This window comes from Sturnira hondurensis, unplaced genomic scaffold, assembly GCF_014824575.4.
Source record: "Sturnira hondurensis isolate 20B ecotype Veracruz unplaced genomic scaffold, ASM1482457v3 Scaffold0017436, whole genome shotgun sequence".
Classification (NCBI taxonomy): domain Eukaryota; kingdom Metazoa; phylum Chordata; class Mammalia; order Chiroptera; family Phyllostomidae; genus Sturnira; species Sturnira hondurensis.
Window position 1 is genome coordinate 16,894,516 of NW_028090067.1, and position 22,048 is coordinate 16,916,563.

The 22,048-nt window shown below is 53.6% G+C and overlaps 1 protein-coding gene across 4 annotated transcripts in view; it reads right to left on the bottom strand.

The window, feature by feature from the left end:
* The window catches only part of PLA2G6 (phospholipase A2 group VI), a 58,849-nt gene extending 41,325 nt beyond the window's left edge, over window positions 1–17,524 (bottom strand). For 2 of the 4 annotated variants that reach the window (XM_037067859.1, XM_037067856.1), the window contains exons 1-2: window positions 9,343–9,426; window positions 7,713–7,965 (exon numbers count right to left, since the gene is read on the bottom strand). In XM_037067859.1, coding sequence (XP_036923754.1) covers window positions 7,713–7,921 — 209 coding nt within the window. In that variant the 5' untranslated portion in view covers window positions 7,922–7,965; window positions 9,343–9,426. Of the gene's footprint in view, window positions 1–7,712; window positions 7,966–9,342; window positions 9,427–11,461; window positions 11,555–17,461 lie in introns of those variants that run through there. The other 2 variants (XM_037067857.1, XM_037067858.1) reach the window with 2 other exon arrangements.
* Window positions 17,525–22,048: the final 4,524 nt, after the last annotated feature.

Consider the following 22,048-nt stretch of genomic DNA (forward strand, 5'->3'; position numbering starts at 1 on the left):
CCCTGTGGGTCTCTCCAACGAACTCTCCTGTGAGGCTGGGAGTCTCTCCCAGCACCTAAACCCTCACAAGTGTTTTCAATTGGTGCTTTTAGGCTTTATTTCCTGTCACTGGGACCCTGGGTTGCACAGTCTGTCTTGCTGCCCATTTTTGCTTGGTTTATCTGCATGCAAATGTATGACTGCAGTCAGCCAGCCACCTTGCACACCTCCCTGGGTCTTCTCATTGCCTCCCCACGCCCAGAGTCTGCTAGCCCTGCACCACCTGTGCTCCCGGGTCTGGCAGCCACTGCCTTCTCCTGCCAGGACCCCTCTCCGCCAGCTGCCAATTCTGCCTCTCTTACGGGTCTGGATGAATGGTTGTTGGACTTCTATACAGTTCAATTTTCTGTCCATTCTAGTTGTGTTTTTGTTTCTAAATCTTTGTTGTCCTGCCCTGACTGGTGTAGCTCAATGGATTGAGCACAGGCCTGCGAACCAGACGATCACTCTTCGATTCCCAGTCAGGGCACATGCCTGGGTTGCAGGCCAGTTCCCAGCAGGAGATGCACGAGAGGCAACCATACATTGCTATTTCTCTCCTGTCCCTCCCTTCCCCTCTAAAGATAAATAAATAAAATCTTTAAAAATAAATAAATAAATCTTTGTTGTCCTTAATTTTGGTTGTGCAAGGAGGCACAGTGTTTCCACTTGCACCTCCATCTTGGCCAGAAGTCACCCCCTCTACAATTTTAAATGTACAACATTCAGCATGCACACAATCATTACCAGTTGCCCAAAACCCAGGACCAAGTGACCCAAGAGATCCAAGAGGAAAAATGAGACAATTGAAACAGAAACCACAGGCAATCCAGACACTAGAGTTATCAAACAGGAACTTTTAACAATTTGATTGATGTGTACAAGGAAATAAAAGATAAAGTATATATAAAAAATCAATTGGGCATTTTAGAACTGAAAAACACAATAACTCAAATTAAGATTTCAACAGATCAGTCTCATAGCAGACTGGACACAACAGAAATGAATAGTGAATAAGTTGGCATAATATATCCTGACTGAAGGCAAAAGAGAAAAAAGATGAATAATGCATTTTAAAAGATCAAGGCACATAGGGGAAATGGTATAAAGGTTTATCACAGGTGTAACTGAAATTCCAGGAGGGGAGAAAGAGAACAGAACAGAAGCAATAAAAATACTGATGGATAATATTCCAAAGCTGATGAAAGAATCAAGATACAGATTCATGAAGCTCTACACACCCCAGGGAGGACAAACACGAAGACAACAACTACTGGGCATAATAAGGTAAGAGCAGAAAATAAAATGAGCAATAACAATACTGACTGTTGAGTGCTGACAGATGCCTTGGAAGAGAGAAGAGAAGTAAACTACATCTTTAAAAAGATAAAATAGGGGCCACTCCCTTGCTCTTCATGCACCGCACGTTCATGGGGAACCTGGCACTAAACCATTTGTAAGCGACCTCCTTCTGTTTCGTACGTAGCAGAGCAGCTCCCTCGCTGCGATCTATTGAAAGTCAGCCCTTGACACGAGGGTTCGTAAAAAAAGAAAAAAGAAAAATAAATTTACAAGTAAATATAGTAACTGTCAGCCTAAAATTCTTCTTAATAAAGTTATATCTCTAAAATAAAGGTACAATATAGTCATTTTCCAGACAAAAACTAACAGGATTCATTGACTGCAGCTTGTTCCAAGAGAATTACCAAAGGGAGTTCTTTAGGCAGGAAGGAAACTACCCGAGATGGGGAGCAAGATAACACAGGAAGGAGGACAGAACAAAGAGAGGGTAAACATGGGGGCAGATCCAAGCTGTCTGTTCTTAACAACAACAGTAACGTTTGCGGGGCAGACAGACACGGATATAAATATTGACGTTCATGTTTAATTAAAGTTAAATCCATCACAATAACATCACAAAAGGACGATGAGACGACGCATGGAACTGAAGGGTTCGAAGGTTTCCGCACTGTCAGCCACGTGCCCACGTAGGGACGTGACTGTAGTTGGCCCTACTGCAATCTGTGCGGTAATGGCCGCAGCCCTCACAAAACCGCTGACAGACGGGAAATGGCATTAGTACAGGTATACTAGCATTTGGCTTAAACAAAGCCAAAAGGTGGTTCTTTGAGAAGACTTAAAAACAAACAGTAAACCCCTAACAAATCTGAACAAGAAATAGAGAAAACACAAAGCACCGCATCTTTAGCTCCTTCAGATATTACAAGGAAAACAACAACAACAGGATCTAAGGAACTACTTTATGCCAACAAACTAGAGAACTTAAAGTGGACAAAGTCCTTGCAAGCACAGCACACCAAAACCGGCACAAGGGGAGGGCCACGTGTGGGTCGGAGCAAGGAAGTGAGAGGAAGATGCAGAGAAAAAGATGAAGACATGCAGGGCACCCCGGGCTGTGCCCTTCCTCTCTCTTCCCAGACTGAGCCCCTTGTGCAGGCACCTGGCACCTGGCACCAGTCTGGGAAGCCTCTGCCTTGGTGGATGGGCCTCGGAGGTCTGCAGTCTCCGTGACACTGCATGCAAATATGTGGGTGTGCTTTTGGGGGAAGAGGGGTGTCCCCTGGAATTCTCCAGAGGGTCCTGGAACAAACAATGGCCAAGGAGTATGAGGCTAGAGGGGTTGCCACTCTCCAGTTGCAGGGCTGAACTCAAGGGTGTCTAAGCACTCCTCCTCTGCACCTCCCTCCTTGCTCCTGCCCTGCAGTGTCCCACCTCGAGGGCCTTTCCCTGGTGAAACTGTTCTTACCCTTTAAGGCCCGTCTCTAACCCAGCTCTCCCAGACAGGCCTTTCCCCACGCCCACTGTCAAGCCCACTGTGACCTGCAGTGGTCACAGACTCATGCATCCAGTCTCCAAGTATTCACCACGCACCTGCTTGGGGCCAGCACTACACTGGGCACCAGGAGAAATGACTCAGACCCAGGTCCTGTCTCCCAGGAGCGCTGCGGCCTATTGAGGGAGACAGGCATGCACATGAACCTGTGCCAGTCTGAGCTGAGAGTGGCTGACCGAAGAAGGGACAGTGCTGAGGGGCGAGGACAGGCTCACAGAGCAGGGACCATGAGTCAGGCAAAAGAGTTGGGGGAAGAGCATCCTTAGCAGAGGGAAAAGCAAAGGCAGAGAGAAAGGAATGTCAAGGGGTGAGCTCTACTCAGGGAACATTATGGCTTTTATATGAGCCCATGAGATCCTTTATCCTACTGAATGCCAGGCACATGTCCATATTTGCTGGCTACCGCCTGGCTCGTGGAGGACAAGCCTGGCTTGCCTGCCCTATTCCTCTCTGCTCAGGAAAGATGTGCCATGGACTGGATAAATGGGTGAGCAAGCAAACCACAGGGTATGCAGCCAGGGCATGGGCCACTCAGCCAACCTGAGGTTTCCTGAAAAGCAGTTTCATCCCAGCGTCCCAGGGCAGACGTGCGGAGGACCTGGAAAGTCAGCCCCCTTTTGAGAAGAAAGATCGGAAGTGCATGTCGCACGTGCCTTGAAGTGCGGCCCTGCTTCTGCCGAGATACCCGTGAGGGCAGACAGGTTTCATCAAACAGCACTGACGCAGCAAACATCTGGGTCAGTGACGAATTGGTAGCAGGAACACAAGTACAGACGTTATCACAGTGTGCACAGCGATGCTACTGGACGGAAGCGAGTGCCCTAGGGCTCACGGCGAAGAACCAGGGCCCCTGACCACAGGTCAGGCCAGGGGCACAAGGTGGGCCCTGGTGAGCTGAGCCCCACCCAGGTCCCCACACTGCCAGGAGGCTCTGTGGGGAGAAGGAGGGGGTGGGCTCTGGAGCGGGAATGCCTGGGCCTGAATCCCACTCTGCTACCAACCAGCTGTGTGGCCTTGGGAAGTTACTTAATTTCTTTGAGCTGTGTTTCCTCCTCTGTAAGCCAGATCAGTAACACGCCCCCTCCTGGGAATACTAGGGGCTACAGAGAGTTAACTCTCATGTGGGAGGCGCCAGTAGACACAGACCCTATTACCACAGCTGTGGCGTCTGCAGCAGCCAGGGTGCGATTTCTCCACCCAGCAGGCGTGGGGCTGCGGGGCCCACAGGCCTGAGGGAATGGAACCTGGGCATTCAGAAGGTCCTGATTCTCTTCCTCCCGGGAAGCCACGCATGCCACCTAACAGCAGCTGCAGCAAAGGAACACCTCCCCCTGGAGCCAGGCTGCAAGCGGGGCCTGGAGGTCTACTGCTGCCACCCGACTTAAGTGCTCAGGGACAGTTCAAAGCCCTCCAGGCAAGTACAAGAGGAAGAGACTTTTAAAGGACAGAGTCAGTCCCTCAGGTGGACATCCGCATACTGATCCTTTTCCCTGCAGACTGTACCGAGACCCCTGGGCTTCTGAGCACACCCCACCAAAGCCCTCACTCCCAGGCACACCCCCAGCCCGGGCACTGCCATTTCAGCAACTTCTCATGATCACCTCCCCTCCAGCACCCCACTCCCCGGTCCTCCTTTCACACTTCGCAGCTCACCCCCTCGGAGGACCCTGCATCCAACAGGCTCTCCTGGCACACAGGGCCCTCGGAATTACCGTTAAGGCTGAATGGGTGTCCAGCCCTTGCTCTCACAGGGTCTGTGGTCACCAGGAAGGCAGTCTGCTCTAGGTAGCACCTGCTCTAGCCTGAAGGCCAGGAGAGGGCAGGTAGAAGTGAGGCCAGCAAAGAAGGGCAAGTGTCCGAGGCAGAGGTAAGAGTCTGGGCAAAGGTTAGGAGCACAGGGCGGCCAGAGATGAGACCAGAAGGAGTGGTGAGGCCCCAGGAGGGGCCCTTTCAAGCCATGCTTGTCAGCTGACGTGTTAAGGAAAGAGAAGCCCTTCAAGAGTTCACCAGGGGAGTGAGTAATCAGATTTTCCCTCTAAGGTCTTCTGACTGCAGCCTGCAGAGGGTGGGAGGAGAGCAAGACCACAGACAGGGCAACAGCTGGGAGGCAGGGGGCAGCAGGCGTCCACGTGCACGACAACCATGGCCTGCAGAGCCAGCAGCACAGCGGAGAGGCGCGGGGCCCGACTGGACTGGAATATGGCTGGAATGCAGCCTCCCTTGCAGTGAGCTGTGGCCTTGTGTGTGTGTACGTGTGTATGTGCATGGGTGCAAGTAAGTCCTGGACAAAAGCATTTGGGTGGAAAGCCTGGGCGTAAATTTCCAAGAAGCATTCCTAAAGAGTAGAGTGTCCTTCTGCATTTCTGTTGGCTGCGATGTGGCTGTGATCCAGGGTGGCCACCTGGGGCCACAGGGTGCTCCAGGGACTGCAGGCCACACGATAGTGGGGCGACCGGACAGGGGCCTGGGCCCCAGGGAACTCTGGGGAGCAGAGCTGCCATACCAGCCCTTTCTGCCACGGCAGTCACTTAGGAGGAAGGTAAAATCCCATCCTGTTTACTGACTATCCCCTGGGGCTTCCTATCACTGAAGCCGAACCAAGCATGCTGAGAGAGAAGAGGCGGACTCAGGATATCCTTGGAGGAGAACCCCCGGAACCTGGCAGGGACCCAGACCTGGGGCCGAGGGAGGAATCCAGACCACTCCTGAGCGCCTGGGTGGCACACCCGCGTACATGGGTGCTGATGCCCTGTGCTGACTCGAGCAGGTTAGAAAGGAGAGCAGAGAGTGGGAGAGCCGCCAGAGCCAAATGAGGAATGTCAGGAATTCCAAGAGGAGATGGGAGCTTAGCTGGAAGCCCCACCCAGCAATGCTTCCGATCCTGTCTGAAAACATGGGCACACAGGCTGCACAGAAAGAGAAAGGCATCAGGAACCAGATGACGCCAAGACCCTGCCTCCCCGCTGCTTCCTGTGCAACCCTGCATGAATCACGTCTCATCCCTGAGCCTCAGCTTTCTCATCCATACAAGGAGACACTGCCTTCCTTGCTTCCCTCAGCCGGGTCGCGGGAGGGTGTGCTGATGTGACATGTGGAAGCACTGTCAAGGGCAGGCGCCGCCGCCCAACCGAGGGCAGCAACAGTACAGGGGTAGTCACTGATGAACTGCTGGCCAAGGGCTGGGCCCACTGAGATGAAAGTCTGCCTGCAGTGAGGCTCAAGCTTCTGAGACAAATCTGGAATCCTGTCGAGGGGTCTTCACAACTCATAGGACTTGGCGATGACTTGCATGTGGAGGGTGTGAAGTCCCCAGGACAGGGCACCTCTAGAGTAGGGAGGAGTGGCCCCCCAAGACACGGACCCACTGCCCCGGGCAGCTGTGCATCCAGAGCAGCCGGCCCCCAGTTGCAGCCAGAGTCTGGACTAGCCCTGCTGCGTTAAAACTGCTGTCTGGACTGGCCACGAACTGTGTGCTTTGCCCAGCTGCCTACTGTGGGTGCCTCTGCCTCAGTTTCCTGGTGGAGCCAGGCCCTGATTGGCCGGCGCCTTGTGCTTCTCTGGGTGGCTGGACCTTGACTCCCAGCGGCCACTTTCTGAGACTCTTGCTGCCATACCTCCTTAGTCAGCATGACCCCCAGAGGTTCCCTCCAGCCCTTGGTGCCCCCGGGGCCCAGCCAGAGCTGGCTGCCTGCAGGCTCCCTCTTCCAAGCCCACCACCCCTCCAGGTCTGGAACAACCTCATCCGCTCTGTTCTGCAGACACACTCCTACCCATCCTTCCACACACAGAGGAGCCACCAGGACAGGGCTGCCCTCTGTGTCCCCACTGTTCTGTGGGCTCCACCTCTGTCACAGCACTCCCCACATGGCACTGCCTGGTTGGCAGGTGGCCCCCCAAGGACCACACGTTCCTTAAAAGCACAGAGCACGTTTTGTCATCTCACAGCAGCAGCTGGGACTGACCCCGGGCCCAGGACTCCAGAGACACGGTAGGTGCTTGGTGCCTGTCGACTAGATGGATGGAAGACGGGGTAACCAGAGGGACGAGTAAATGGGAGAGGGGCAACTGGTCCAAGCCCAACTCAACACCATCTGCAGGGCCCCGAGCTCCTCTGGACCCTGCATTTTGGGTCTTTGGACCCCCTTCTCTGTTCTTCCCAACAGCCCTGCAGCTGGCTGCTGAGCTCTTCCTTCTAGTCCAGGGATGTCAAACTCATTTTCACGGGGGCCACATGAGCCTTGTAGTTGCCTTCAAAGGGCCGAATGTAATTTTAGGATTCTATAAATGTAACTACTCCTTAACTAAGGGCAAGGAGCTCAGCACTGCCGCCGGTAAAAACCAGGTGCCAGGCCAGATACAACTAGGTGGAGGGCCAGACTCAGCCCATGGGCCTTGTGTTTGCAGCCTGGGTTCTAGCCCATGCCAAACCCAGTGTGCCCTAAGAAGTGACAGCTGTCTACGCGCTCCGGGCTCTCCTGAACTCAACTGGGCCAGCCCCGACGAGACGGTCATGCCTTTAAAGATCCAGGGCTGCAAGTGACCCCAGGGCCTCACCTGACTGACCCTCCTCAGCTCCCCACCCGTGCTCCTTCTCTCTCTCCATGTGGGTCAAAAACCACAGCAGGGTACAGTCCAGTCTTCTATCCCCACACCCCTGCTCCTGGGACCCTGGTGGGCCAGAAGGAGTGCGGCCTAGGAAGCCCCTCCCTCCACTAAAGAGCCATCCCCTCTCCCACCTTTCTCCTGGGCCCTCGGATGAAGACCCAAAGCCAGGGGACCACTAGTCTTGACCTGGGAGGAGTCAAAGGAAAGGCGTGTGTCGGAGCTGTCCATCACTCACCGGAATCCGCTCTGTGAGTCCCTGGGGTCGACGAGGACGCACTCCCAGGTGCGACCGGAAGCATTCTGGAACAGAATCAGCTGCCCTTCCTCCCGAACCCGGCCACTGGAGCTGTAGTCGGCCACTGACACCTCCTTCACCCGGAACGGGTTTGTGAACAAGTTGGTCACGCTACTGAGGGTACTGACCAGGCGGCCCAAGAACTGCATCTTTCACGGGGCGAGTGGGGGCACCCCCTGCCTTCTGCCTTGATCTGGAAGAAAACAATGTCTCTGGTCAGCTGGACTCGACCTCCCATGCCCACCTCACCAAGGGCAGTGGTTTCCTGTCCAGGCACCCAGAGGGCTCTCCATCAGTGTGGTTCCTGGTTCTGGGCCTGGAGGGCCCTGAAAAGGAGGGAACAGAGAGGAACGGCATGAGGGGGAGGTAGGAAGGCCTAGTGGGAACCACAGAGCTGCCGGCTGCCCCGTTCCCGGGACCTGCTTCCCAGCAGAGACTGTTTCCTCATCTGCTGCGCAGAGCTCTACTGAACAGAGGGCAAACGCACACGCGGGCGGCCCTGCCCCGAGCCAAAGGAGGGGCTCCCGCCACGCACGCAAGGTGGAGGCGACTGGGTACTCAGAGAGCTTGGCACGGGTCATTTCAGTTCCCGAGACAAAACCAGTGTCCCCTCTCTGCTAGAAACCACAGTGGGACCAGGGTCATCTCCCACTCCCCAGGGCAGGAACTGCGAGCATGTGACTAAAATTGCTAATGCCCACGGCACTGGTTTCCCAAGTTGCTCTGAGGGACACGGAACCAAGCTGCTCGGAAAAGAACGTGAACGGAAAGACTCGGACACACAAACCCAGGTCTGGGTGGAAAGTCTGCTTCCTATTTGCAGGGTCGCAGTCTCTGCTACAGAATTTATCCCCGGGCTGGATGAGAGTTAGATGTCTTGTCACGTCCGGGATCCCAGGAAGCACTCTGTCTTCCTAGGTCAGTGTCACTAAAGCCAAGTGACAATTAGCTAGAGGCCACCCTCTGCCTCTGTGCCAGAACATCACCCACCAAAAGAGCGTGTCACACACTGAGGGCCGGTCATGGAAGTGTGGGTGCTCTGGGGAGCATGGGCATCTCAGTGGACACTGGTCACACCGTGGCCCATGGTTGAGGAGAGGACCAACTTTAGGATGAAAGGAACAAGAGGCCACATTTAATCATCGAAACAGGGACTACAAGTCAACAATAATAATTATATCAGACACATTTATTGAGCACTTACTAGGTAGTAGGCCCTGAGCTAATAAGCACATCACAGCGTTGTCTCATTTAATTCTCAAAGACACGTGAGGATGATGCATGGAGCATGCAGTACAGCTCTGGAGCAAAACCGTGTTCAAATCCCGGCCTTACCACTTGCCAGCTGTGTGACCTTGGGCAAGTTACTCAGCCTCTCTGAGCCTCGGTTTCCTCACCGGTTACATGGGGACCATAACAGTGCCTGACAGAACCTCGCAGATAGTTAACGTCCAATAAACATTAGCCCTCTTTTCTTGGATCACTTTTACAGACAAGGAAACTGAGGCTTACGGAAGTGTGACTGCAGAGCTTGGAAAACGCTCGAGGCATCGCGCTGTCCCTTCCTCGCCTGGTCAGTAGTGCCACGTGGTGGGAGCAGACCAGGAGCCTCGGTTCTCTTCTTTCAAGGGAGAACAGCGCTCACCTCTTGCGCATTGCAAGGATGAAATGAGAGTATTTGCGAGAATGTTTAGACTGGGTCGAGTTCCTTCCTTCTTCTGCATTGAGAACTGTAAGGACTGGGTAGCTGGGGTGCCTGCACCCAACCTCACAGCCAGGGAAGGGGAGGGGGACCCCAAGGAAAGGTGTGTGAACTGGTCCCAGGGGAAGAGCCCCCAAAACGGTGGGCAGGCATGCACACCAGTGTGCACTCTGATGGTGGGAACAGTTGTAAATTGTAAACCATTTACTCCAGGGACGCTGTGTGGCCGTTAAAACCTGCGATGGTGAGGGTTACGACAACGCAGGAAAAGCACATGGCGTTCTGAGTCAGGCTCAGCGGCATGGGGTCTGTGACGTGCCCCGAGCTGCTCCTGGGCCACAAGCGGGGGCCCCCAGAGCCGCCGCCTGCCTCTCAACTTTAGCCCGGCCCTGGCAGCTCCCAACCACGCAATTCCAGAAAGCCACGCTGTTTCACGCCTCCTCACCTGTCCATGTTGACTTGTCCCTCTGGCACAACCTTCCGCGCCTGTGACCCTCCCCCAGTCTGTGCCGTTCCTAACACTTTTCACACCAAACCCTCACAGGCCCCTGGTTGCCCTCTGGCCCTGGTCCAACTGCTTATATGCATTAGCCATTCCGTCTGCACCCACCCTATATCAGTTCCCCTCGTCTGACATGTGAGAAAATCAAGGAACAGAGAGGCAAAGTAACAGGTCCGGTCACACAGCCAGCAGGTGGAGGAAGGAGGACTGGAGCCCGGCGGGCCGGCTCTGGAGTCTGAGCTTCTCAGAGGCGGGTCTGCACCTCGGTACAGTCACCCCTGGCACCACACTTGGCCCCTAAGATGCTTGTTAAAACACAGTTTACATAATTAAACTGAGAAGATGTACAGTGCAAAAAAAAAGAGAGAGAGAGAGACACAGAGAGTGATAAAAAACATACCAAAATACTAAAAGTAGATAAGAGTGTTGGGTTTATGGACAATTTTTAAAATAGTTTATTTATCTATTTTTAGAAAGGAGAAGGGAAGGAGAAAGAGAGGGACAGAAACATCGACGTTTGGTTGCCTCTCATGTGCCCCCTGCCAGGAACCTGGCCCACAACCCAGGCATGTACCCTAGACCAGGAATTGAACCAGCGACCCTTTGATTCACAGGCCAGCACTTAGTCCACTGAGCCACACCAGCCAGGATGGTAGTTTTTTGTCCTTTTCTCTATTTTCCCAAAGGTATAGAAAGTGATTATATTTGTTTAAAGAAAGTAGGAGTACAGGCTGAGCCCCTGGGGTCTGCGGCTGGGGAGATGGTGGGGGAGGGGCACAGAGGCCTGGCCCGGAGAGGCAGCATGGAGGCTTCTCAGAGGGCGGGGTGGCTGTGCTGGGACAGGGACCCACAGAAGGGGGAAGTCAGCGGCATCCAGCGCCAGGGAGCCCACTCGGGTATAGGGGCAGAGAACCACCCGGGGGTCCAGTTGGAGGGAAGGAAGACCCCCGCCCCAGGGAAGGCACACCCTCAAGGGGCCAGGCTGGCGCGGGGGTGCCTTCCACACTCGAACAGCAGCCTGGCCACTGCAAGGACGCAGCTGGCTCTCTTCCCGCCTCCCCGGCTGGGCGAGAGGACAAAATGACACAATGTAGGGAAAGTGTCCAGGGCGCTCTGGGCACACAAACAGTGGCCATTGTTATCACGAGGTGGAAGAAAGGAAATGAAAGCCACTGGGCCACATCCTGGAACAATCCTGACAGGCCGGCCTGGAAAGCAGCAAGCAGGGAGCAGACAGCGCATGCTTGGTTTCCATCCTTCCTCCCGCCCCCCTGCCTCTGACCTCAGAGCCCAGTTTTTTTCCAGCACAGCTGCAGGGGAGGACGTGGGGCTGGGGAGCCAGCTGGCTACTGTTTGAACCTGTGAGGTCCCTTCCAGCTGACTCCTTCCCTGCACGGCCCTGTCACTCTCATAGCTGCTTGTCCTTTCACCTCCCACGACGTCAATATTTGCTTTTACTTACTGACAACTGTTTTCTCTCCTCACCTGAGCTTGTTCCCGGCACCTAAGTGACACCAGGGTCATCCGACAGGGACCGTATGCTGCTGGGCACCTGACACTGCTTCAAGCAGCCTCTCAAATGCCACGAGCCGTAAGACACGAACCCAAGAGCCTGCGTGGTGCCGGTGCCGGTGCCAGTTCTGACTCTGCTCCAGCCCTTCTCCAGGCCATCAACTCTGTGTTCGCTTAAGTGTGGATATTTTTGGCTGGTTCTCCTTGGCATTGCTCCCTGACCCCGTCAGAGGCCCAGCATGCCTGCCTGGTTCCTTCAGGGAGGAGCTACAGTGCTGCAGAGTGGGAGGTGCCCCTGGGGGACTGTGAGGCAGGACAGGCAATGGTATCCCCATTTCAGAGATGAAGAAGCTGACACCAAGACAGGCCTTAAACTGTGGGTGCTCAAAAAGCAATTTTAAAAGGACATGTTGAGCCCTGGCTGGTGTGGCTCAGTGGATTGAGTGCCAGCCTACAAACCAAAGGGTCACCAGTTTGATTCCCAGTCGGGGTACATGCCTGGGTTGTGGGACAGGTCCCAGGTTGGGAGCACGTAAGAGGCAACCACACATTGATGTTTCTCTCCCTCTCACCCCCTCTTTAAAAATATTTAAAAAAAACAAGGACAGGTTGATGTCCTCCCACCTCAAAACAAAACAACAAACAACTGGGACGAGAGGGCAACTGGAAGGAACAACCTTGGGTGAACGCCCTGCCAAGTGGCCAGTCGGGCTCATTATAAAATGACTAGTCACAGGGGACTCAAGCCCAGTTCCTGTCTCAAAAGTGTGGAAAGGCATGGGGACAGGAGCCCGCATGACCCATCTGGGTCCAGGTGGCACGGAGGAGGGGCTACAGGCCCTGCTGCTGTCAACATGGATGTCAACATGAATCGTGGTCACCGACGGTGGCTGGAGCCATCCGTCCAGCATCTGCGATGCCTGCCTTCTGCAGAGTCTGCTTCATTCACCGACAAGGAGACCAGCGCAGTAAGTGTAGCAGAGGATGGGGGAGCATGCAAGTTGGTTTGAGGGGTTGGTTAGGGAGAACTCAGCCCCCTGGTATCTGGCCCCTCCCTGGCCATGAATTCCCTGAGGATTCTGACAGGTCTCGGGCAAGGGAGGAAGTGCAAAGCTACCAGGTGTGGAAATGGCTCTCCCAGAGTGAAAGGACCCACTTCCTGGCCTGTCCTGCCTGGAACTCGCCCTTGCCCCCATCCCTGCCAGAGCCTCCGTTCCTCCTTCAAGGCCCAACTGCGCCCCCCAGGGAACACTCGGGGCACTAGATCCGCCCCTCCTGCTAGATCAGACACTCTCCCTTCCAGCTTATACCATCCCCAGTTCTGTACATGTGCACCATGAGGGCCCGGTCCACCCCACCCACCTTACACGCCCCCCATGCAAATCAGACTGCCGGTCCAGCGGCTCCCCATCACCTTCCAGAGGAAGGATGTGAGCATCCCACCCTCGCAGCCCGCCACCTGCACCGCTACTCCAGCCTCATTGCAGCACCAAAACTTCTGGGAGCATGCCACGCTCAGGCCTCAGTGTTCCTTCCTGCCCACTCTCCCTCTCCCCACCCCATCTGTCTCCCCTGTCTCGGAGGATGCTCTCAATAAAGGACTGTTAGACCAATGCACGGCCTCTTCTTGTCCTTCAAGATTCGGTTCACCTGCCACCTCCTCTAAGAACCACACCCTGTGTCTCCCCTGCTGTCAGCCCACCTTGTCCATGCTCCTCCCTCTGTACGCCCACCACCCAGTGCACACCCCCACTGCAGCCCTTGTCCTGGGTTTGAGCTGCCCATCTGCCCCCTTTTGTTACCCAAGCACCTAGCTAGTAGTGGCTATTTAACAAATGTTTGGTGAGTGAATGAGTGAGAACTAGTCAATGAGCCACCTGCACCCCCAACCCCCTCTCCAATCCCTTGGAGGTGGTAACAGACCACTCGCCCCATCCCCACCCTCAATGAGCTGCGCCACTCCAGTGGAAAGGCTCGGGGGTGCTCAACCCTGCACCAGGGAAACCCTCATCAGGCTCCCGCCAGGTGCCCAGAGTGGCCCAGAGCTTTGGTCTGGGAAGTTCAGCTTTCTCTGCCACCAGCTGAGTTTCTCATACTCCAAGAGGGAAACTCTCGAAGGCTTCTGCTTCCTACTTGAAGAAGCCTGGCCAGAGGGACAGGGTGGCAGGCAGGACAGCTGCCCAGGCCCTGCGTGACAGGATCCACAGGCAGCCAGGCCGGGAGGCTGACCTCACACGCCTGGCCACATGGGACTCCAGGAGCACACACAGGGCTGCTGGAGCGGGAGACCTGGCTTTGCAAGCCCTGGCTGCTTATGACGGGAAGTCCCATGATCAGAACATCGGGCACAGGACAGCGACAACCTGCCATGCAGCCGGTGTCTCCCCTGGTCTGCTGCCCTGGCGGACGGGCCGAGAACACGGGGTCTGGTCAGGGCACCGAGCTCAGCTGACCACGGCAGGCTTCCTTCCTGCACATCTCAGCACAGAGCACGTGAGCGCACCACCCCAGCATGGTTCCAGGCTGGCAGGGTTTTCATGTCTGTTCGCTGCCTTGGGGCTCACAGATGCCCATCAAAGAGGGAAAGTGCAACTGTGGGGAACACGGGGAACCGAGGCCCAGGGAGAGAACATGGGAGGTGTCACCTGGACATATGCCTCCTTCCTCAGACTCCTGGAGAGCACTAGGCAGAGGGCCTACACACAGTAGGCGCTCCATCAGTGCATGAGGAAAGACTGGGTGAAAGTAGGGGGCAAGTTAAATGGCATTGCCACCCAGCAGCTAAGCCTCTGGACCTCCAAGGCTGCCTCCAAAACAGATGTCCCTCCAAATGTTCACTTTGACCCCAGCTCATCCTTAACTCTTTCCTAATCAATTGTCAAGTGGGAAGGAGCTTACTCCCGTCTCCTTACACCCCAATGACACGGCTACGTTCAGCCAGCACCCACTGAGCACCAAGCACCTCACCAAGATTTTTAGGTGGTTATCATATTTAACCCTGAAAACACTCATAAAAGAAAGCACGTTACACCCAGGAAACAGACAGAGGAGATTACGTGACCTGACAGATCCAAGCCCCGTTAGTCGGAACCCAGGACCCCAGCCGTACCCCACAGACAGCCGTCGGGAGACAGCCTGGACAGAAGAGGGCTGGGCGAGGCGTGATTTTCAGGCTCTTTCCTCACAAGCTAAGGCCCTCATCTCACGAGCACCGCCACCCATGAGACAGAGCAAAATGCTCTTTCAAAAGCAGAAAAGGAGCCTCATTCACTCTGCTCAGCTGGACCACGGCTCGAAGCAAAGTGCCCTCGACCAACGTGTTGCCGGAGCTCTGAGGACAGGAAACAGACATAACTTCAAGGAATTCGGGGCTGGTGGCATGGTATGAGTGGCCCATTTTGTGACTCACTCTGCAAATACTTATCAAAGACTTATTGTATGGCAGGCATTGTTCTGCCTGCTAAGAAGACACTAATGAACAAAACAGATGAAATCCCTACCCGCCTAGAACTTACATTTTAGAGAAGGTTATACGTAATAAAGAAGATAATCAGACAAAAAAATATCCATAGGTTCAGATGCTGAGAAGAAAAGTAAAGTAGAGAGGGCAGACAGGAAGTGTCCAGACTGTCTTGATTTTTAAATAGGGTGAACAGGGAAGCCCTTACTTACCAAGAACTTGACCTTGTATAAAGACTTAAAGGAAAAGGAAGACAAAGGCGTAAGGGCTTTTTCATCTACAGATACCTAGATGAAGAGCTTCGTGCAAAGCTCTGACAGGCAGGAGAGCGAGTGCAAAGGCCCTGGGGCTGGAGCAAGCCTGGGAAGGTCCAGCAATAGTGAGGAAGCCCGTGAGGCCAGAGAGACAACACGGGCCAGGCGAGCACAACGACAGGGGAAGCCACTCACTGCACGGCCTGGAGCAAAGGGAGTGACATTAATTTAACAGGTCACTCTGGCTTGATGCGGAGAATACAAGCATCAGATACAAGCTTTGACCTGCACATCTGAAAAAATACTGCCCTTTCTTAAGACGGGAAAGTGAGGGATGGGGGTAAACAGGTTTGGGATGAGGGTGAGGAAGGGATAACAGGGTAAATATTGAAATGCCTAAGTTTCAGGTGTTAAGTAAGTGGGCAACTGGCTCTGTGAGTCTGTCTTTCAGGGTCAAGGTCTGGGCTGGACTGGAGATAAAAATTGGGGAGCTGTCAGGGTAGAGATGGTACTTGAAGTTGAGAATGGATGAGAACACCAAAAAAATGAGGACAGACAACAAAAGAGAAGAGGCATTTAAGGCATGAGCCTATTAAAATGTTCTCCAGGGAGCCACCAAGCGAAGCTTGTAACACAAGGCATGTTCCTCAGTGCAGCAATGGGCACGCGAGCATGTGCACACACACATTTAAATTCCTCTTTCCTCTACTGCTGATGTCATTCTGCTGAGAAGGAAATTCCCTTTTGGGGATACAGACATCTCACAAGACAGTAACCCATGGAAGGAGAAAAGGGGCCCGGGGCGACAGCAGTGACCCTTACACAGCAGGGAAGTCACGCTGGCTCTGGTGTTGGAAAGGACTATGTTAAGGCTGCGGCTCCAGCCCACCCCACCTGGTGCGACCGCAGGCCACAGGCCTGCCCTCTCTCCTCTTTATGTTAAATGGGAATAACACTGGCTACATGACAGGTAACCTAGAGCAGAGTGAACAGTCCAGTAATACCCGTTAAATAAATGAGGACCGAGGAGTGAATGGATGGCTGAATGAACGGTAAGGACTACATAGACGAGCCGGACAGAGCGAATGATCAATCAACACTGCCAAACACTAAGTGAAATACTAAGTAGAAAGTGCCTTCTACTTGTCCTTCCTCATTCTTTTTCATTCTACCCCTTTTCCTTTCCATCTATGGCCACGCTGTTTACAGAGCTTTGCCTTCTATATTATCTCGAAGTTTGAACCTCCCAGCAACCTCAGGATGGCAGGAAATACAATCCCCACCATCACAGATGAAGAAACGGAGACTTCCATGAAAAATGGCCACAAACTCCAGGAACGTTCTGAGACACAGGCAGGGACAAAAGCACTGCGTTCAGCCCAAGGGTGGGGCACATGTGTTGCCAAACCAAACCTGCCTAACATCCTGTTGGGTGGGTAAGATCAGGTGAGGGAAAAATCCAGAAGCTTAGGGGAAGTGAAGGTATTTGTTTGTTAACCCATTTTCAAAAAAGCCCACAGATCCCTGAGCCCCCTGCCCTCCCTTTCCCACAGCCAGGGGCCTGCATGTCCCGGTCACATGGTCACATGGAAAGGTCACAAGCACCCGGTCACCAGTTTCCAGGTCATCTGCAGAAGCAGGAGGTGGACAGAAGATTGGGGGGGCGGGGGACTGGGGGCTTGGAGACTCTGCGGTGAGGAGGAGGGGGTACCGGGTAGGGTGGGCCAGCAGATGAAATCCGGAGGTGCAGGACAGACAATCGGCAGGGAGAAGCAGGAAATTCAATTTGGGGAAAGTAAAATGGAGAGGGGGGGGAGGCAGATGAAGGGAAGTGGGGATCAAATTGGAATTTGATCAACACAGGCGGGAAATTCGGGAGCGCTCAGAAAGGCACCGGAAAAAAAGCTGGGGGTAATGAGAGGGGCCAGAGAGCTGGGGCCACGGAGAGGCACCGAGAAGTGGAGAAGGGAGAAGGGGCTGGCTCGGGCAGGTGGGGATGGACAGAGGAAAGGCACAGGGCAGACTGGGGCGCCACTGGGTTGAGGCCGGGGTCCCCGGAGGTTGATGGCGGTCACAGGTGGGAGTTGGGGACGCTGGTGGGCCGAAGGGAGGAGCCTGGGGTCACACATGGGCCAGTGGAAGGCATGCCTCAGAATCGGCGACCACGGGGAAGGTGCGAAGGACACATCACGAAGTCCGAGGCGCTGAGAAGGTCTGGGACGCGCCCCCCAGGCCCCGCCTCCCCTGCCCGTCACTCACCTCGCCTTACTCAGCACTTCTACCTACTTCCTTCTAGTTCGGCAAACAGGCCCCGGTTACAGCCCCTGCCCTCCGCCAATCACCGAAGGCCGCGCCTCCCCAGCCGCCGCCGCGGCCCCGCCCTCGACCCCGCCCCCGCGCTGCGTGTGCTGCGCGCGAGGAAGGCGAGCTCGGGGCGCCGTCATCTTTTATAACTGCCCAATGGAAGGGGCTCCCATCTCCGAGGGAGGCCGGGCTGTGGGTTGCAGCCAATCCTCGCCGGCGGAGTGCGGCCCTGTTTGTGCTGGGCGGAAGAGTCTCGCGAGGGCGCGTTGGCAGACATGTTGGTGAGGGGCACGAATATCGCCCTGCCCCTCCCTCCGCTTCCTGGAAACGTCGGAGGCTTGAAGGCGGAACCTACTGTTAGTAGCCATTAATAAAAAGAAAACTAAAACCATCGGAGCCATAGGGTATAACAGGGAGGAACCTGCTTTGATATGCTGGGAATCCCCCCCCCCAAGCCATGGTTGTTAGATTTAGCAAATAAAAATAGGGATGCCCAGTTAAATTTGAATTCCAGCTAAACAACAAAAAATTTAAAGTATGGTTAGGTTAAAAAAAACCCTGATTATCAGGCATTCCTACTCCAAGCCAATAGCAGGAAGTACCTTAGCACTTTTAGTAGAAACTTGGGCAAAAGACTTGATCTCTGGGCGCTTGTCTGAGAAGTGGGCACAGTAGTACCTTACAGGGCTGTTGTGATGCCTAGAGGTGGATTAGTCCCCAGGTCCATACGCTGGATTTCAATAAATGGCAGTTGTTATGATTAGTAATGTTGAGAATGAGGTATGCTGGAAAGAAATGAGGGCACTGGGTTTTAGTCACAGACCTGCTTCTGACTGATCAGGACCCCTCTCCTGCCCACCAAGCTTCGTTGGACAACTTTTAATCCCCTAAGGATCCCCCCAGCCTACTGCTCTCTGAGCCCCAAACTGTTCTTTGTCCACGTGGGAATTGGAGCTGCTGTCGTCATTCCTAGGGAAAGAAGGGAGTTTGGTCCTCAGTCTGTCGGAAGATGTTAGTGCCCAGACTGATGTTAGGGCAGCCCATGCAGCTGCAGCAAGGTTTAGTTAAGAATCTAGACAGGTGACACACTAACCATAGTAACTAATATTAGTAGAGTTTTACCGGTTACAAAGTAACAAAGACTTCACATCCATCATTGTTGGCATTTTTGCAACATGTTGATGTTAGAAACACTGAAACCTGTAGATAAACTTCATGAGTTTATTTGAGCCAAACTGAGGACATAGTCCAGAGAGCAAGATCTCAAATGCTCCAGAGAATAACCCTTTTGCAGGTTTTTGTATGCATCTGAAGTGAAGGAAGATTAAAGAAAGCAAGGTGGGGGTTTGGATTACAGGATATGGTAACAAGATTATGGGCGCTCTTTAGGATTAGTTCCCCCTATGAGGGTTAGTACTTCTGGTGTTTCGGAGGGGTGTTAACCCAGATGCAGAAGACCAATGAACAAGGCCGGCTCAAAAGCACTTTCACTAAAGAAGTTACAGGCCTGGGTGGTGACTACCTGCCCAGGTAGGAATTTGTGAACCTATCACCCTGTGAGGTTACCTTCCACAGAACCCCTTTTCTTCGTCCACATGGACGTGGAAACTGTTCCCTTAAACTGATTAAAATTTAGCTCAAGAGTTTTCAGCTTGGTGTGGGGAGAATGGGATAAAGACTTATAATTCTCAGTGAAAATATCTTGCCCTGCTCCTAAATAACAAGTGAAATTAGGGCGGTGGTTATCAGGGAGCTCACAGGAGGCCAGGCATACCACATGATCAGATTTGAGAAAAGGTGTAGGTTTGACAAAATGAGTGCCATCCTTCAGCAAACACCCACCTTTGTGTTCAAGATGAATCTGCAATGTCTTTATCAAGACAGACACACAACTGAACTGGAAATGCAAAGCAGGTGGAGGGAGACCGCATCACTCTTTAGGCACACTCAAAGATGCAAGAAAGAAGTTCATCAAAGAAAATCTCAGGACCTAAGTGAGTTGAGTGCCCCTCCCCTAGGTAGATCTGGTGAAAACTGTTAAATGAGTAAATAAAGCAAGAAATGGAGTATAATGGTTATTAGGTAGCATGGAATAAATAAGCAATGGAAAGAGAAGGGCAAGTAAACACAAGTGAATACACTCTGTAGAGTTTCTACTGGATTTTCCATTGCAGGAGTTCAACCTCAAAGAGCTTCTCTTGAGGGGCTATTCGAGTTCCTGCAGCGACAAATGTCCTGGAGCAAGGTGTCTGCCTTCCAGGAGCCCAGGGTCCAGAGGGCCAGACTAAACCAAGTCCCCTGCTGTAACAGAGGGGGGTTGTAACCCACCCCACCATTCTCTTGACATTGTTTCTGTAAATGCTGACTAATATATAGCTTGTAGCTAAACAGGACCTAGTTTGTATAAGAATCCTAGGAACTCACTTCAAAAGATTCAAACTCTGACCTTCAGGCATCCCAGCACTGGAAGCCTTGCTGACCTTCAACCACAGAGGCAGAATGACACAAAGCCAGGGTAATTAAACCCGGATGACGCACACAGGACCATCATTTACCTTATCAGAATGCACTGTGCTTGCCCACACCTAGAGAACTTTTCGATCCTCTTGATTTCTTTGTTCTGCTTCTCCTCTCCCTCCTTATAAAAATCTCTGCCTACACTGAGGTGCTGAAATGGGCTTTGCGACATGAGTCCCCCATCTTTCAGGTGGCCAGCACCTGAAAATAAACCACTTTCCTTACACCAGCACCTGTCTCTCGAATTTGGCTTTCATTGGGGCAGGCAGTCGGCCCTGCGTTTGGTTACACTCCGTCAGGGAGTGAGACGGAAATATGACGGACATGCTGACAGTGCAGTTTCACACTCTTGCCCTGTTGGGTCCTCACAACCACACTGAGAAGTAGTAATACCACCCCACTTCATAGACCAGGAAACCAAGGTTCTGTAAGGGGAAATGACCCCCAGAATCATATGTCAATTAGAGGCAGACCCAGAATCAGGATCTGTCTTGTTCCTTTCCCTAAACCATGGAAGTTTGGCAATGTTCTTGACGTTGATGAGCCGCAATAAACAAAATAGACACAAGCCTCTGTGACCTCGGTGCTCACAGTCTGGCGGGGAAGGACAGATGGTAAACAAGAGAGAGGGGTCCGACACACGGGGTTTCGCTGAAGTCTGCCGGCGAAATGTCGGGACATTTGCGTCTCTCTTTCAAAAGACCTCAGGTGTTGAATCTGGGGTCATGTGTGTGAGTGCTGCTGCACTAGTCCTTCCGTACCTGTGTTCGAACATTTTTATAATTAAAAAGTTGGGGGGCATACAGTGTGCTGGATACATGCTATACAGTGAAAGCAGGGAGGAAGGCCAGGGCAGAGTTGAGGTTTTCATCAGGTTGACCAAGGAAGGTCTCACTGAGAAGGGAGACATTTAAATAAAGACCCGAGCGGTCATTTCGGTGGGGGGAGGGGAGGTACAAGGGGGATAAATGGTAATGGAAAAAAATACAATGAAAAAAACTGCAGCAAAGAAGGACCTGAGGTTGATGAGAGAGCGAACCATGCGGCGAACCAGGGAAGAGCGTCCCACGTGGAGGGAACCCGGAGAGCCAAGGCCTGAGGCAGCCCCGTCTTGCGTGTTGCAGGAAAAGCAAGGAGGCCAGTGTTCCCGGAGGGGAGTGAGAGAGTGGAAGCAGAGCAGGCAACGGAGCCAAAGGGCTATGGGGGCCTGTGCGGCACAGCGGACCGTTGTAAAGTTTCCCTGGGGTGGACGAGGTGGCCCGTGGAGGCGTCCAAGCAGAGGAGGGGCCTGGTCGGACTTACGTGTGGACAGACCCGATACAGAGCAGACTGTAGGGCCCAGGCGGAGGCTGGGAGGCCAGTGAGGAGGCTAATGCCGAAACCCCAGTGGGAGACGATGGCGTGACTGTCGAGCCATGTGATTGTCACAACCGCAGTGTGTTGCAGATGGGGTCTGTGTCCTGACGAAATGTGTAGGGCGCAGAGGGCCCTGTGAGGAGGCATTGGTGCACTCCGCCCTGCGGGAAGCCTTCCGAGACGGCTCGGAGCAGGTGGGCAAACCCTCCCGCCTGCCACCTGCCCGGTAAACAGAGTGTGACTGGAACGCAGCCATGCCGTTTGTTTACACTCGGCCATGCGTCCCCAGTGGCAGAGTTGAGTCATCTCGACAGAGACCATATGGTCCACAGAGCTGCTGCAATCTCTATCTGGCCCTTTACAGGAAAAAAAAAAATTACCAGCCCCTACTCCTGTTCTTAAGTTAGGTTTGAAAGTTTGAAGAGGAGTTTGCCAGCTGGATTAGGAGAGTAAGAACATCCCAGCTGGAAGGAAGCGTATGGACAGAAGTCGCCATGATGAGATTGTGCGGACTGTCGGGGAACAGCAAGAGCAGGGGCCCTGCCAGCACCTGTGAGCGAGAGAGCTGGTGGGTGGGCTGCAGGGGCCGGGCTTGCAGGGTCTCCAGTGCCAGGCTAGGGTGATGACCTGGCCCTGCAAGCTGTGGGGCCCCAGAGGGATCACAAGCAA